The 14,603-nt window shown below is 38.7% G+C and overlaps 1 protein-coding gene across 5 annotated transcripts in view; it reads right to left on the reverse strand.

Annotated features, from left to right (window-relative positions):
- LOC134162035 (ankyrin repeat and sterile alpha motif domain-containing protein 1B-like) overlaps window positions 1–14,603 on the reverse strand; it is a 309,404-nt gene that overhangs the window by 6,341 nt on the left and 288,460 nt on the right. Inside the window, exons 18-19 of one of the 5 annotated variants that reach the window (XR_009964170.1) lie at window positions 2,405–2,607; window positions 1,035–1,522 (exon numbers count right to left, since the gene is read on the reverse strand). The exons of 3 other annotated variants lie outside the window; for them this stretch is intronic. Coding sequence is in view for 1 of the 2 variants with exons in the window: in XM_062615453.1 (XP_062471437.1) it covers window positions 2,590–2,607 (18 nt within the window). In the remaining variant the exon portion in view is untranslated. Of the gene's footprint in view, window positions 1–1,034; window positions 1,523–1,979; window positions 2,608–14,603 lie in introns of those variants that run through there. One more of the 5 variants, XM_062615453.1, reaches the window with a different exon arrangement.

The raw sequence follows: 14,603 nt of genomic DNA on the forward strand, positions 1-14,603 counted from the left end.
ATACAGACAGAACATTTTGGAGTAAGAGGTAAAGAGAGAAAGAGAGAGTGGGCAGTGCAATGCACTGCACAGACAGCACTTATTAATGGACAAAATTATTAAAACAGATCTTAATTTTAGCAGAATGTGAAAATTGATTATTTCTATAATTCATGTATTTCCTGTAATTCAGTCTCATGATTCATCATAAACAATAACATGAAAATTTGCCAGTAGGTGACTTCTCCTTATTCACCCTTCTCCACAAGAAGACAGATAATATGAAAGGCAAATAGCCTATGGATATAAAGAAATGGTTTCAGAGAAAACCTAGTCTTTGCTCACAAGCAGCAAAACTGTGATACCGTCTTCATGTTTTCTTACAGTCCTGCCATAACTCAGACAAAAACAGTGAGTCTGTGCTTAACTTTCCTACAGTCATAGGAGAATGGGGTTACCAAGAATTGAAAGTTCAGATTGTCTTGAAAGGCTTACTTTTATTCCCTGAAGGGCAGCCACACTATGATGTTTACATGGTAAACAGGCAGGCATAGGCCACTTCAGACTGGCATGTTGGCAGAAAAGCAGAGTGTGGGGACAAACATGGATATCATTCTTTAAAAAGCAAAAACTAGATGCATTACAGCAACTTGAACATCTTAAAATACAGATACCTATGTCTGTATGACAGCAGGAAAGAAAGAGAAGTTTGTGGCTTTTTTTTTTTGTGTGTGCTTTTTGTTGTTTCTTTTTTTTTTTTTTTTTGTCTTTGTTTTGTTTTGTTTCTAATGAGAGAAGCCAATAAGGAAATGTTACAGGAACTTGGAGGACTGGGCCTTCTGGAAAGCACAGACTCCTCCAGAACGTTCTCAGCTTTCTTGTTTTAAAAGCAGAAGCAGAATACTCATGGAATGTAACAAGCTGCACAAGAAATGATGTTATGCATGAGGCTTTCTTTTTGCATATTTTGTTGGATAAGTGGCAGTTTGGTTTTAAAGAAAGTATTTCCCACCTTTGTTTGGTGTTTTGTTCCCCCCCCCCCCCCACCTTTTCACAGTGAACAGAAGTGCTCCACTTCTCTGCAAATTCAAATTTGATAAAAAGCAGACTTGACCAGGGACATTGACAATACAAGAAAATTCACAACTTGGCCAAGCATTTTGCTAAATGTCATTCTTCAAAAAGCCAATCCTAGGAGATAATTTCCTCTTTCTATCTTACTTTCTTCTGCAGTACTTTTTTTTTTTGCTATTGACCCCCTAGTTTTTAGTAATGTTTTGATATGCTGAGCATACACTCTTTATGGAAAGTCAAAGGGGTCCACAATCCTATTCTTGTTTATTCTCTTCCCCTTCCTTATTCTCCTGGGCTTTTCCAATTAAGGCTATTTTTATGAATCCTTGAATAAAAGGTGGAAGACATGGTCCCTCAGTCTTCTGTTCTTCCAAAGTTCAGTTGCTATGCAGTTGACCTCTCCTCTGGCCTCTTTCTGTTGTTGTATGACCACAAGTAAGTAATGTCTTCTCACTCTCAACTGCAACATCTTGGGGGGGGAGGGGGGGGGGGTGGTGGTGGAGAAAAAAAAAAGAAGTATGAGGGGTTAGCAGTGATATTGTGAACTTCATTTCTTATCAAGTTTTAGATATTCAATATGTGAAAGATAAGTTAGCAGTGAAGCAACATTAATTCAGATGCTCTGAGGACCTCAACCTTAATATTGATAAATCACACCTGTGGAAATGCTCCTTTTTAGAGCAGTAGATACTGCAAACCTGTACACTCACTCCTAATCCAGAAGGTTCTGTTTGCACTAGTTAGCAAGTTACAGAAGATGTGGAAGACCTTGTGTCTTTGCAAGCTTTAGCTTTCAGTATTAGTAAATTCAGTAAACAAATGTCAAACTTACTAAAGAGCACAGTGAAAAAAAAATCTACATAATGTGAAGCAGCCAACTAAGCAATTAGGGATTGAAAACTGGATAGGCAGCTATTCCAGTGCCATCATCTAAACATCTTGGTCGATTCGTTAATAGTAAATAGTTGACAGGTTGCAAATAGCTAAGTAGACTAAGTAGTTACTGTCTAGTAAATTGACTTAATGTTTTCTCTTTCTTCTCTGGAATACTCATATTCTGCAAGGCACATATCTTTTACAGTAATAATGAGATCTGAATTTCAGTTTGGGGGCCAGCACACATCTTACATCAGACGTGCATATTAAAAAAACAGCAGCTTCTTAAGGATAAATGTAAGGCTAAGAAATGGTCTATAAAGGATATTATGACTGTCTCATGCAGGTGGGGCAGAGGCATTAATGAAATAACATATTGTGTCCTGGATGCTGTCTGCTGAAGTTATAAAATATGGCATCTATTCCCACAAATACCGCACACCCATAAGAGCTGTGACATTAAAAAGCAAAATACCTTGTTTGGTGGCTTTGTTTCTCTCAATAGCTCTCTGTTTCACTTCTTATAGTAAACTCTCCTGCAGGTCCAGCGAGGTGCTTTCCCTTCCAAACAGCTGTGCTTTTTTCCTGATGACTTTTTTGCATACTTTCTGTAATACCTGCCCTCCCCACATCATACAGGAGATTGTCCTTTGGTGCTGTTCAATTACATGGTAGGCTCTGCAAATGCAAAAAACTTCACAATCTATTCCAAATCATTTAGGAAGAAGCAGATGTATCACCCTGCCATAGAGACTCGTTTGTTTTCCAAACTTAGAAAGACAGGGTTTAGTATTCAGGCCCATCACTCCTTGTTGCTGTGACCAACTTCTGAATGATACCTGATGAATACTTGGAATAATCAAAATGAGAAGTTGCAATGAGAATCCTCCAAGATGTGAGAGCCAGTGCATCTTCTAGTTGGCTGAGGATTTTAGTAAATCCAGCTTATATAGACATTACTGACATGTAAATAGGTCTTTTGGTTATTAGAATGAGCTCATTAAGCCTCCAGAGGTAAGCATTTGCTGCCTCCTGGTTCAGAAAAGATTTGTTGCTGTAGACCATCCAGATGCAAGACGAGTCATATCATCTTGAAACTATTACTGTGGCACAAGAGAGTGGACTGGAACAGAATCTGAAGAAAAGCTAAAGTCTGTGACTATAGCTTCGTATTTTCATCTAAGCTTTTCTGGGAAAATAATCCTTTTTGTGCAGCATGGAAAGAAAGAATTATAATTCTCATAAAAACAAATACAGACTGCTGCAAATCTAACTCACCCATGGCACCCAAGAGAAAAAGGTAAGAGATCTGGATTTGATAAGCTGCTGTATATATATTAAAATTTATTTATTTGTTTATTTATTTATTTATTCCTGTTGAATGTTACTTGTGGCTTTGTGCCAGGGCATTTTTTTTTCTGTACACACAGAACCAGATTATTCAGCTAGGCTGCTCAGAAGTTGTCTTTATCTTATAAAAATATGCAGTAAGACTATGTGAAAGAAAATGAGGTATAAGCTGGTGTTTTACCTGACATTTCAGGCATCAAGTTCTGTCAATGCTCCAACAGAGGGGCTCCCATCAATTTGTGTTATAAAGCAAAGCAAGAGGAGCAGACAACCCACTGAATGAGACTAAATCACAGTTTGCCTTTGGATCAATCAGCAATGCCCACTAGTGAGTCTGAAACCTGCAGAGAAAAGCTTCTCACTCCAGAAAGGATACTTCTGTTTATAGCTAAACTGCTCAGTGGAACGGAGCCAAGGAGTGATCCCAGGCACCACACTGCTCATCATCCATGTTAATTAACTGATAGCCTTCTCCTTGGGATGGCAAATTAGCACTCTCTGCCGCACAGTTCACAGGACAGCCTGCTCCAGGGAACATGCTTGGTAGCTAGCTGAGGCATGATTACCTGGGTGGGGGTTTGGGCAAGTTTTTTTCTCAACAGCTTATGCTGCTTTATTTCAGAGCCCACTGAAAGTTCCTAACCATGTTTAGGTAGCAATCTAACTCAGCCTCTGTATCACTAGCCTTCTCAAAGACCTTCATTTAAATAATCTCTAACCGTACCAGTATCTGACATACCCTGCTTAAGTCCATCAGCCAAGAACAGCCTTCACTGCTTTCTAATACCTAGACACTTCTTAATCATATACAGGACTTAACTGTTCTCCTTAAATCCTTAAAAAACTCATGCGCTCTGCTAGTTTGTCAGTGTTCTTAAGGCAGCCGAAAATAAGAAGGAAGAAAATTTAAGCTTCAAAGTTGTAAATGCTACTTGATAACAAGAAGTGTTGACCAGAAGATTTCCACAAACCTGTTATATGCTGTCAGCATGAAAGCTGCAAAAATATTAAACAGTCCTGAGTTTTTTGGTTTATGGATTAATTTTCAAATTCAGAAATATCTCCGCAACTATAGTATACATGACCTATTCCTTAGTGGAATTTTCAGAAATAAGATAAATTGTTTTCAAATCTGTTTAGAAGAAAATTTGTGAAAAAGAAACTTTCTAAGCAACTTCTGCCCTCAAAATTACGCCCTCAAATGAAAATCTTTGGAAAACTTAACCTGAAAAAGCAGACAGATTCTGGCTCCTCTGGCGGTTGCCTGCTTCCGTTAGTGTGTAAGAACATTTCTTTGCTCAACACAAATAATGTTTTTCATGTTGTAGAAACTTGATTACAAAGACCTCCTGGGTCACTTCAAGATGATTATAGGAGTGATCAGAAACGTTCTGAAATGCTTCCTGCTCTCTCCCCCAGATCAGCCCAGAGGATTGCCGCACCACCTCAGGTTGGATGACTCACAAAGCTCAGAAGTTTTCTGGCATATTACTCAACACTCAGTCATTGCTATGATAAAAACACCGCTTTTATCTCACTGCAGAAAAGATCACTATCCAGAGGTAACCAAGTAATTTTTCATCAGGAGAGAGCTCAGTAAGGCTGAATCTGGGTATTTTAGAAGCACAAGTTTTATTCGCCATCATATGGTGGCCTTTGAACAAGACAGGTCAAAAGCACCATCGCAGCAGTTTAGCGTAGGATAATCAATAATGGGAGGTACCTGTTTCCCTCTACTGACCTTTGAGAGAGCCTATAAAGTGGCAAGAATAATAAACTAATAGAGTTATATGAAAGAGTAGAATTGCCGCATCATCTATCATAGAATCATAGAATGGTTTGGATTGGAAAGGACCTTAAGATCATCAAGTTCCAGTCCCCTGCCATCGGCAGGGACACCTCACACTAAACCATGTCAAACCATGTCACCCAAGGCTCTGTCCAACCCAGCCTTGAACACTGCCAGGGATGGAGCATTCACAGCTTCCCTGGACAACCCATTCCAGTGCCTCACCACCCTCACGGTAAAGAACTTCCTCCTTATATCCAATCTAAACTTCCCCTGTTTAAGTTTGAACCCGTTATCCCTTGTACTATCACTAAAGTCCCTAAGGAAGAGTCCCTCCCCAGCATCCCTATAGACCACCTTCAGATACTGGAAGGCTGCTATGAGGTCTCCACACAGCCTTCTCTTCTCCAGGCTGAACAGCTCCAACTTGCTCAGCCTGTCTTCCTACGGGAGGTGCTCCACTCCCCTGATCATCCTTGTGGCCCTCCTCTGGACTTGTTCCAACAGTTCCATGTCCTTTTTATGGTGAGGACACCAGAACTGCACACAATACTGCAGGTGAGGTCTCAGGAGAGCAAAGTAGAGGGGCAGGATGACCTCCTTCGACCTGCTGGTCATGCTCCTTTTGATGCAGCCCAGGATACGGTTGGCTTTCTGGGCTGCAAGAGCTCACACTGAAGCCGGCTCATGTTGAGTTTCTCATTGACCAACACCACCGAGTCCTTCTCCGCGGGGCTGCTCTGAATCTCCTCTCTGCCCAACCTGTAGCTGTGCCTGGGATTGCTCCAACACAGGTGTAGGACCTTGCACTTGGCATGGTTAAACTTCATGAGGCTGGCATCAGCCCACCTCATAAGTGTGTCAAGGTCCCTCTGGATGGCATTCCTTCCCTCCAGCGTATCAACCAAACCACACAGCTTGGTGTCATTGGCAAACTTGCTGAGGGCGCACTCGATTGCACTGTCCATGTCAGCGCCAAAGGTGCTGAACAAGACCGGTCCCAACACGATCCCTGAGGGACACCACTCGTTACTGGTCTCCAGCTGGACATTGAGCCATTGACCACAACTCTTTGTGTGTGGCCATCCAGCCAGTTCTTTATCCACTAAGTGGTCCACCTATCAAATTGATGTCTCTCCAATCTATCTACATTTTTATGAGTTTATCTATCACAATAACTAACAAATATCTTCTTTGTTAACAATAAACACAAAATTTCATCTAACATAGCTTATTTTCTCATCCTTTAAACTTGAAAGGAAGTAAATGATAAGGATGTGATATTTTGTGAAAAGTATCATTTTTCTACCAGCAAGCATAATATTATCAACTTACTTAAAATCTATTAACTAATAAGACATAAATTGCAAACTATGACTAAGTTTAAAATTAATTTACAGAAATGTAGAGAAAACAGACAAGAACAAAATCACCATGCTTTATATACAACTCAGTTAAAAGTATCAGATATCCTAGAAATTACTCTTGAGTAGAAACACTTAAAATGTTCCTGCATCATTACCTATAGCCGACAGTTTCTCAATAGAAAAAGGTAATCTCCTACATCTATGCACTAGTGATCCTCCGTAATGTGATCTGTTACACCCACATTTTGTCAGAAAGGACATATGCAAGTACACCACTGCATTCAAATCTATGAACTTCCTGAAAGATCTAAACCATTTGGAATCACCAATAAAAAATTATTTATATATTGCAAACTATATAAGCAGCAAGATTATTATGTTCTGGAGGATTTGACAAACTGGAGCAAGAAAAGGAGTCACTATCATTATGTGGCATTCTGCTATCTTTACACTTCTGATAAGGGCCACACCACATCCCTTCTGGTATCCATGGGCCCATGGAGGCCCCCCAGATAGCACTGCGGGGAGGCCCAGCACAACCATCCTAGAGCCATGTCTGACTCCAGTTCCCCCACTGTGTATAATCCTGACACTCACCCGTGGGCAGAATCCCAATCCAGCATCAGCCTATCCCTGTGTCCAGGCAGATGTCTGATACCTGGGGCTGCCCTGGTCCCTCCTGGCTGCCCTGGTCCTGGTTGGGGTCGTGGGACCAGCCTGGGCTACCAGGCCCTGCCCTGCTGCCTCAGTCAGCCCCCGGCCTTGTGGACCCTGACACTTCTGGACCCTTGCTAAATCTTGTTGTTCCTCCCTCTAGTCTCAACATACTTTCTTTCCTTTTCATCACTGATGGTAAAACATTGCTTTAAATCTTCTGCAAAGTGACTCCATACACGAGACTATGGATCTCTGTGGCATGTGGTATAGTCAGCTTAGTTCACCTTTGAAATACTATGATTTTAAATAGAAGTGCTCGTGACTTCTGTCAGTATCTTAAAGTTCAGTCACTTCTGGCTCAGGTGCTGCCAGTGGTAGGGAAAGATGCTGCAGCTGCAAAGCAGTGCTGTCTGCACCCACCCCACCCCACCTGTGAGGCACAGCTGACTGTTGACATGCTGCGGCACAGCCAACGCAGCATCAGGCTCCCCCGGTGCCATTTTTGCCGTACCATGAGACAGCAAAATATTCCTGGAGGAAGCGAGTCATGGGCAGAGACGTATGTAAGCACCAACTTAACTGCTACCCAGATGTGTGACCTCAGCCTGCGCTGACATACCCAGCCTGTGCTGACATACCCAGCACAGCACCTATGGTACCATGGATTTCAACAGTTAGTCCCCTGGGGGATATCCACTTGGGACTGAATTCAGTTGTAAAGGATAAATCAGCTTCTGCTGGGTAAGCCAGGATGTACGAGACCTCTGAAATCACACCTTCACACTGCAGTGCATTCAGAGGCACCCTGTTGATGCAGGACGGCAGGGACAGTCTGGTTCGCTTGCTTTTTACCTGATCAAATGGAAATAAAGTTTAAATCACTTGTAACAGAATACAGATATAGCTACTTTTTCTTCTACTAAAGTGGACAGAAACACTGATCATGAGTCAGGAAGTCACTGTGATAGGTACTGCACAGATTGCTCTGAGTAAACATCATTACAATGTTAATGTAGTAATGTCTATAGAGAGAGCAATGGAGGGACTAAAAGGCTTTAATTTACAGCTGATGTGAAAGTTAGAAAGCAATTCAAAACCCTGGGTATCATAGAATGTGGACTTGCTGAAAAACAGAGCAAAATTGTTGGAAAGAAGAAAGATGATAATGGAAGATGTATCACAGCCAATACCTAGATTATCTCTCATACTTTGTATCAACTTTTGAAATGATTTTTTAAAAAGAATAATAAAGTAAAACACTCTAATAAGTGCAGGCTGTCAAACTATTTTACAATACAAATCAAAGGGGTATGCTGGAGTACACATTAAAATTTAAACCTTTCATCTGCTGTTTGTATGACAGTATTGTGAGAAAGATAGAAATGGAATACTTTGGGCACTAATTAAAACTCCCTGTTGAGATTCAAGTTGTTAGAATTTCATATAAAGTGTTATAGCAAGACAGTGATCAAGATGAGTTTTGGAACAACTGAGACAAAAAGGACTGGGAGGTAAATACATATGTTTGTCACTGCAGATAGCACAGGAGATTTTTAAGGTGGTTCAATGTCTGTATATAGTTTATGATACCAGGATAAAAATCATACTTAGGGCACAAACGCTCCTGCCTTTTCTGGAATATTAGGATACAATGCTCTGAGTGGAAAAATGGAGGAAGAAGCAAAAAAGAATCCTAATTTTTTCAAGAAGGTCTTCTTAAAAAATATTCTAAGAAGAAGGCTTGAAAGGACTGTAAAGAGGAAAAAGTGCAGTTGTTACATATCATTGTTGACCTTTTCTAAGAAATTACTAGTACTTGTTTATTTTGTCTTTTTTTTTTAATACTACTTTATTTTCGCAATTTTATGGCTTCTCTATGGTGGTCTAAGAACGTTTAACAAACTGTTACAAAATGAGATAGCATGAAAATAAAAAATTACAGTCAAATAAACTAAAAAAGGACAATATTGAAAAACGCAATTATCAGGTTGATAGTGCCTATGTAAGTTTATAATATTGTCAGAGCTGAGATACTCTCTGAGTTTGAAGTACAGATCTATAGCCATAGCAATAAATGTGCTGCCCAAGAACATTCCTGGGACTTAAGGCAAAATTGTTTGAAATGGTTTGCACTTGTGTCAGTAAACTCTGACTCTGCAAAGCCGAGGGACAGCATAGCATGCCTGCTGGGAATGGCCTCTAAAACATCCTAGCTCCAGATCTGTGCCTGTGAATTGCTGGGGAGAATGCTAGTCAGTATGCCAAAAAGATACCTGGGGCCTTCTGAATGTGTGCTCTAGTGCCTGGAGAAGCTTTCTGAACACCATTTAGTTTACTAATACAGGCATTACTGGGGATTTAATTGTCCTAAAGTCACAACTAATTTGGTAATGTATCATAGGCCAGAAAGGGTATGTTGCTTGCTTGTTACTGCAGCAAGTACAAATCCATCATGAATAACAGCATACATATTCTGGGTAGTCCTGATGGAAATGAATGCAATCATGGCTTTGCAAAACATGCTCAAAATCAGAATTCTAACCCAAACCATTCTTCAATGTTTTCTGGCTCTAGTGGTGTTTTAAGGTATCTTGGTGTGTTACAAACCACCATGACAATTTAAAATGTGCCAGGCTGTTATGTGCCATTTTATGTGTTCTGAGAAACAATGTACCATAAGATGCAACTCTAGAAATAAAGCACACAGTGACAAACACCATTTAAGATATAATAGAAATATTATTTTGAAATAACAATAGAAAAGAAATATAGTTTCTTCTGAGCTTGTGGTTAATTCTGGCAATACCAATTATGAACCACACAAAAATGTTGTTCGTGCCAACATAACTCACCTCTGTGTTTTTTATCTTGAGGAGTAAGACACACTTGAAATGTCCAAAAGTTGGCAGAAAATTATTTTGTTTTCATGTAACACATAAATTTTACAGATCATGAATAATGACATTCCTTTGTTTAAGGTAGGGCTTGTGGGCAGCACTGAAGCATGGTAGTGTTGCTTCACCTATTGTACTACTTTGAAAAAAAAAACCCAACCAAAATCCTGAATACTCTTTGCTAGTTCTTCACACCCACAAATGTGTTAGTATTGGTTACCGAGATAGTCCCTGGATAGGTCAAGAAACAGTAGACAAAATATTTGCAAAGTAAACCTCTGCTCTCTGTTAACTCATGAGATTCTGGGTTTTAATCATAACACTGAGTCTTTTTTTGTTTTTTTTTTTTTGTATTTCAAAGGCATGTCTGTTAAAACTTCACTAACAAACTCTGGCAGAAATAAATGTTGCCAATCCACACATTCCTGCACCCAGAAGTGACTACTGAGTGCTAAATAACATTACACTAAATGCTTGACCATAAAGAGAATTAATTTCTCTTCTTATATGCATTTCTGTGTCGTAATATTTAGTTCCAAGTGGTCTTAGGTCTTTCTAGAATAACACAGATCACAAGGGTATTTCAACATATAAATCACAATCTGTTGCACGTTTGATCTTCCATTTCTGTGGCATTTTTAGGTGAGCTTTCTAGAGCTTAGAAAGTATTTACATCGCATCTTAAAAGTCCTTCTGATTTGGATGGCTGGCCATAGCAAGATGAAAGAATGAATATGCATTTTAGAAAGTGTACCACTTTTTCTGGTATTTTCCTAAGATGCCTTCTCCCTTTGTATAGAAAGATGGAGTATTCTATGTCTATCAGCCAAAGCAGAGGATTTTCAAACATGTCATACATAAAGCCTTTCAGGCTGGTTTACTCTTCTTGATGGAAGTTTTCTGGATGTGTTTGCTGTTGTAATCTTTTGAGACCCTTGTGTACAGGGTATTACATCTAGTTCTAGTCTAGTTCAATGACTGATCTCCATTCTACATCTACTACAGAAAAGAAGTAGGTTATTATGGTAAACTGGGGTACCAATCCAGTTTAAATTCTCTGCATAAGTTGCATGGCATGGCATCAGATGAATATAGATGAGTAGATGTTCTGAAAATTGTATCTTTCATAGCAATGCACGGCCTGATTTTAAAAGCTTTCTTTACAGTGCGTTAAAGAAATAAAAACATTACCCGTAGAAAGTACACACAAGTTCTGGAGATTCTTATGTTAATTACAGGAGTGCTATTAAACCCTAAATACAAACCAGCACAAACATGACCTCAGAAAAGCATGGCCCAAGCACAAACTAGCAGTGATTGTGTTATGCAAACTGTTTGTAAAACGGAAAATCTCTTCCTAAAGTTAGGCTCAAGATGCAGAAAGGGCAGAAGAAAGGAAAGAATTTATGAAATGCCTTCTGCTTCCTACTTTTTTGTGATATTTGATCCAGGGGCTTTCTGAAAGTCTTATTTTGAGTACTCAGTATGTAAATTGGAAAACTAATGGCAGACATATTGTAACTGTGGTACGTGATATGAGCTCTCCTTTCTGGCCTTATGGGAGTTTATAGTACATTGTGGAACTCTGTGGGTCTGTCAGTGATTTCTGGTGGCTCAGCACGGCTATTGTCAATATGCTTATATTTGCTGCATATAGGCCTACGTGTCCGCCAGAAAAAAAAAAAAAACAAAAAAAAGAAAAGAAAAAAAAAAGAGGATATATACTGAAGTAGTTTAAAACCCATTAATTATCAGAATTGGTTTTCTGGTGTGCAGACTTGGAATTTATCATATCTGTTCTGTATCCTGTAAATTTCTCCCATGAACACTTCTGTGAAACCCATTCATTAATATATTAAGAAAATGCAAACACAACTAAAGCAAACTGAGTTCTGTATTCTTTTTGTGGAAATATTTGGAGTAGTTACCTAACATTAATAACTTGTACCATGGTAGCAAAAATAACTACTGTGTAACACCAGAAATGGTAAAAAAAGACACGAAAACATTTCATAACCTTTTGTAGAACCAGCAACACACTCTAAGCCTACTTAAAAGGGCAAGATTTGTACTAGACCAGACTGACACATTTGGGAGATAGAGGCATTTGGGCACAAAGGCCTTTCTTCAGGTCTAAAATAGAAACAGCAGCCTTTAAAGATGAATAGAGGCTGAGAATATGCAAGCTGCGTATCTCAAGTTGCATATCTCATGCCATCTGAGAGTAAAAGTAGTTGGTATTTGTGAAACAGGAATTGCAAAGGGAAAAGGTGGTAAGTAGAAGCTGATTTTAATAAAAATGCAAGACTGGCTGCACAGGGCTATAGCAGAGCTCTAAAGCAGGGATGTATTTAAATCAATATCCTATCTTAAGCAATGGCCCATACAAAAAGAAATCTCCCATGATTGCACTATGTTCCGTTGTCACGCACCACTGATAAATACTAACCAGCTACCACTGTAATTTCACAATATTAACGTCTCATACCTTGGCCTTTATTGACCAAAAGTATTTCACCCATAATCAAGAGATACATTAGTAATACTATTATTCAGAATACAGCTAAATGTTTCGATGCTGACATACTCAGGATAGGAAAACAATACAGCAAAAAAAGAACAGAACTGCCACGCATCAACATACTCCGTCCTTGCTAGAAGCTCACCAGAACCACCTAGTGGAATTTTCATTTATTACAATGATTCTAAAATGTCTAAGCAGTATAGGAATAAGTGCTTCTTTATGGGGAAGTTATATGCGGTATCACCACTGAATCACAGAAGTTAGGGCTGCAGAGACTCCTACAGGTTTCTGACCTGTCTTCCTGTCATACAGGGCTATTACTCACTGTTTTTCCCCTACTCTAAATGTATCAAAGGGTAATGTCTACACTGCCCATTCCGAGAGAGTTTTCTAACTTTTCAGATGTCATGAGCATTTTTCTCCTTGAATTAATTTTAAAGGGGTTTTGTTATCTATTTTTTTTTAATTTAAACTCTATTTTAATTCTGGTTTTACGCTTCAAACACGTAAAGATCTGACACATATAGAGATTCTGTGCTCATTTCAGTGTTGGTAACAGTATTAAATTCTTTTACTGGTATCTTCTAAATTTGCTTTGTTAATTATCTGATGAGCTTTTTGATTCTTCTTTCAATTCCCAGAAGCATATCTTAGCATCTTGCTTCTGATATACACAAATCTGTACAAAAATGATATCAAGTGCAATTTGAAATATGTTTTAATAACATGTCTTTCTATAGGTGTAAGAAGATACTCAAACTTTTTTGTATTCTAAACCAATCTAAGGAATATGGGCTGGAGCTGGCGATTCTGCATGTGTGACTCCTCTGCTTTCACTGACTAGGAAAGCATACTCAAATTTAATTCCTTCTTTGCCATGTATATACACACTTTCTAACAGAACACTAGGAAGATGTTTGCAAAAGTTTTCTAGGTCTCAAATGCAGAGCAGGTATAGTGGTTGAACCTGGGAGGCATTCAGAGCTATACTTTCAGCCAGTGCTTGATTTAACTGCCAAACACAGATTTTTATTATCTTGCAATGAAGTTCACAAAGTATTATCTTACATGAAACTTATAGGAAGTATACAGAAGTTCAAATCTGTAGGCATAGCTGTAAAGAGCACAGCCCTTAGAAAGTCAGGGTCAGCACTATTTGAATGGGACTTATCTTGCCTGAATAAGAAACACAGGTCCTGGATAACACATAGGAATTTAAAAACAGAATCTGAAAATCTGATTTATATGGGATTATTCTAGATTTTTTCACAAAAAAAAAGTCATGTCAGAAAACTGAGATTATTTACTTTGGCTACTTTTTCAATGTAGAACTAAAAGTGTGGGTTTAAAAAAAAATATGGTAAATGTGCTGTTTTCTAATACAAATGCCATAGAATTAAATGAGGTATACAGTGGCAGGACTGAAAAGAAAAAAAAACATAAAAAAAACCCCAGATGTGAGATATACAACATTTCTAATATGTAGGCATTATGTAGCAGTCTGGTACATCCAGTGGCTGGTAACGATAAAATGTTTTGGTATGTCATGGTGTGCTACAACAGCTTTCTCAGAACATACCGAGACTTCCCAGTATGTTTCCACAATTAAGAAACAGGTTTCTAGGGGAAATAGCTTTCATCTCAGAAGTTTCAATACTGGGACTATTTTCTTTTCTGACTATAGCTTATTTTCTGGACATCACATTTTTAGTCAATAATTTCAATTGTATTTTCTTGTGTATGAAGCCATGTTCAAAATTAGAACAGTACTCATGTCATAGAAAGAAAAATTTACACAATAGAGACCTCATAAGGGTCCCTTTAGTTAACAGAGAGAAATAGTCACCTTTAAGGAATGACTCATTTGATGTAATTTAAGCATTAGCTTTTGGACAAGATGAATCATATCAAAGAAATGACTGCATATCTTCAATGATTATAGCAAGAAATTACACATGGATCTCCTATGGCTATATATGAGTTGTAAATATGAATTTCATGGATATAGCTAGCAACCATAATTTTAACCCTTCATAATCCCCTCTTTTGCTAAAGTAAAATATGACATAGCATGTTCAATACAGGTAAAAAAA

The sequence above is a fragment of the Pezoporus occidentalis genome, unplaced genomic scaffold (genome assembly GCF_034315485.1).
Source record: "Pezoporus occidentalis ecotype Australia unplaced genomic scaffold, CSIRO_AGI_Poc_V1 ctg182, whole genome shotgun sequence".
Classification (NCBI taxonomy): Eukaryota; Metazoa; Chordata; class Aves; order Psittaciformes; family Psittacidae; genus Pezoporus; species Pezoporus occidentalis.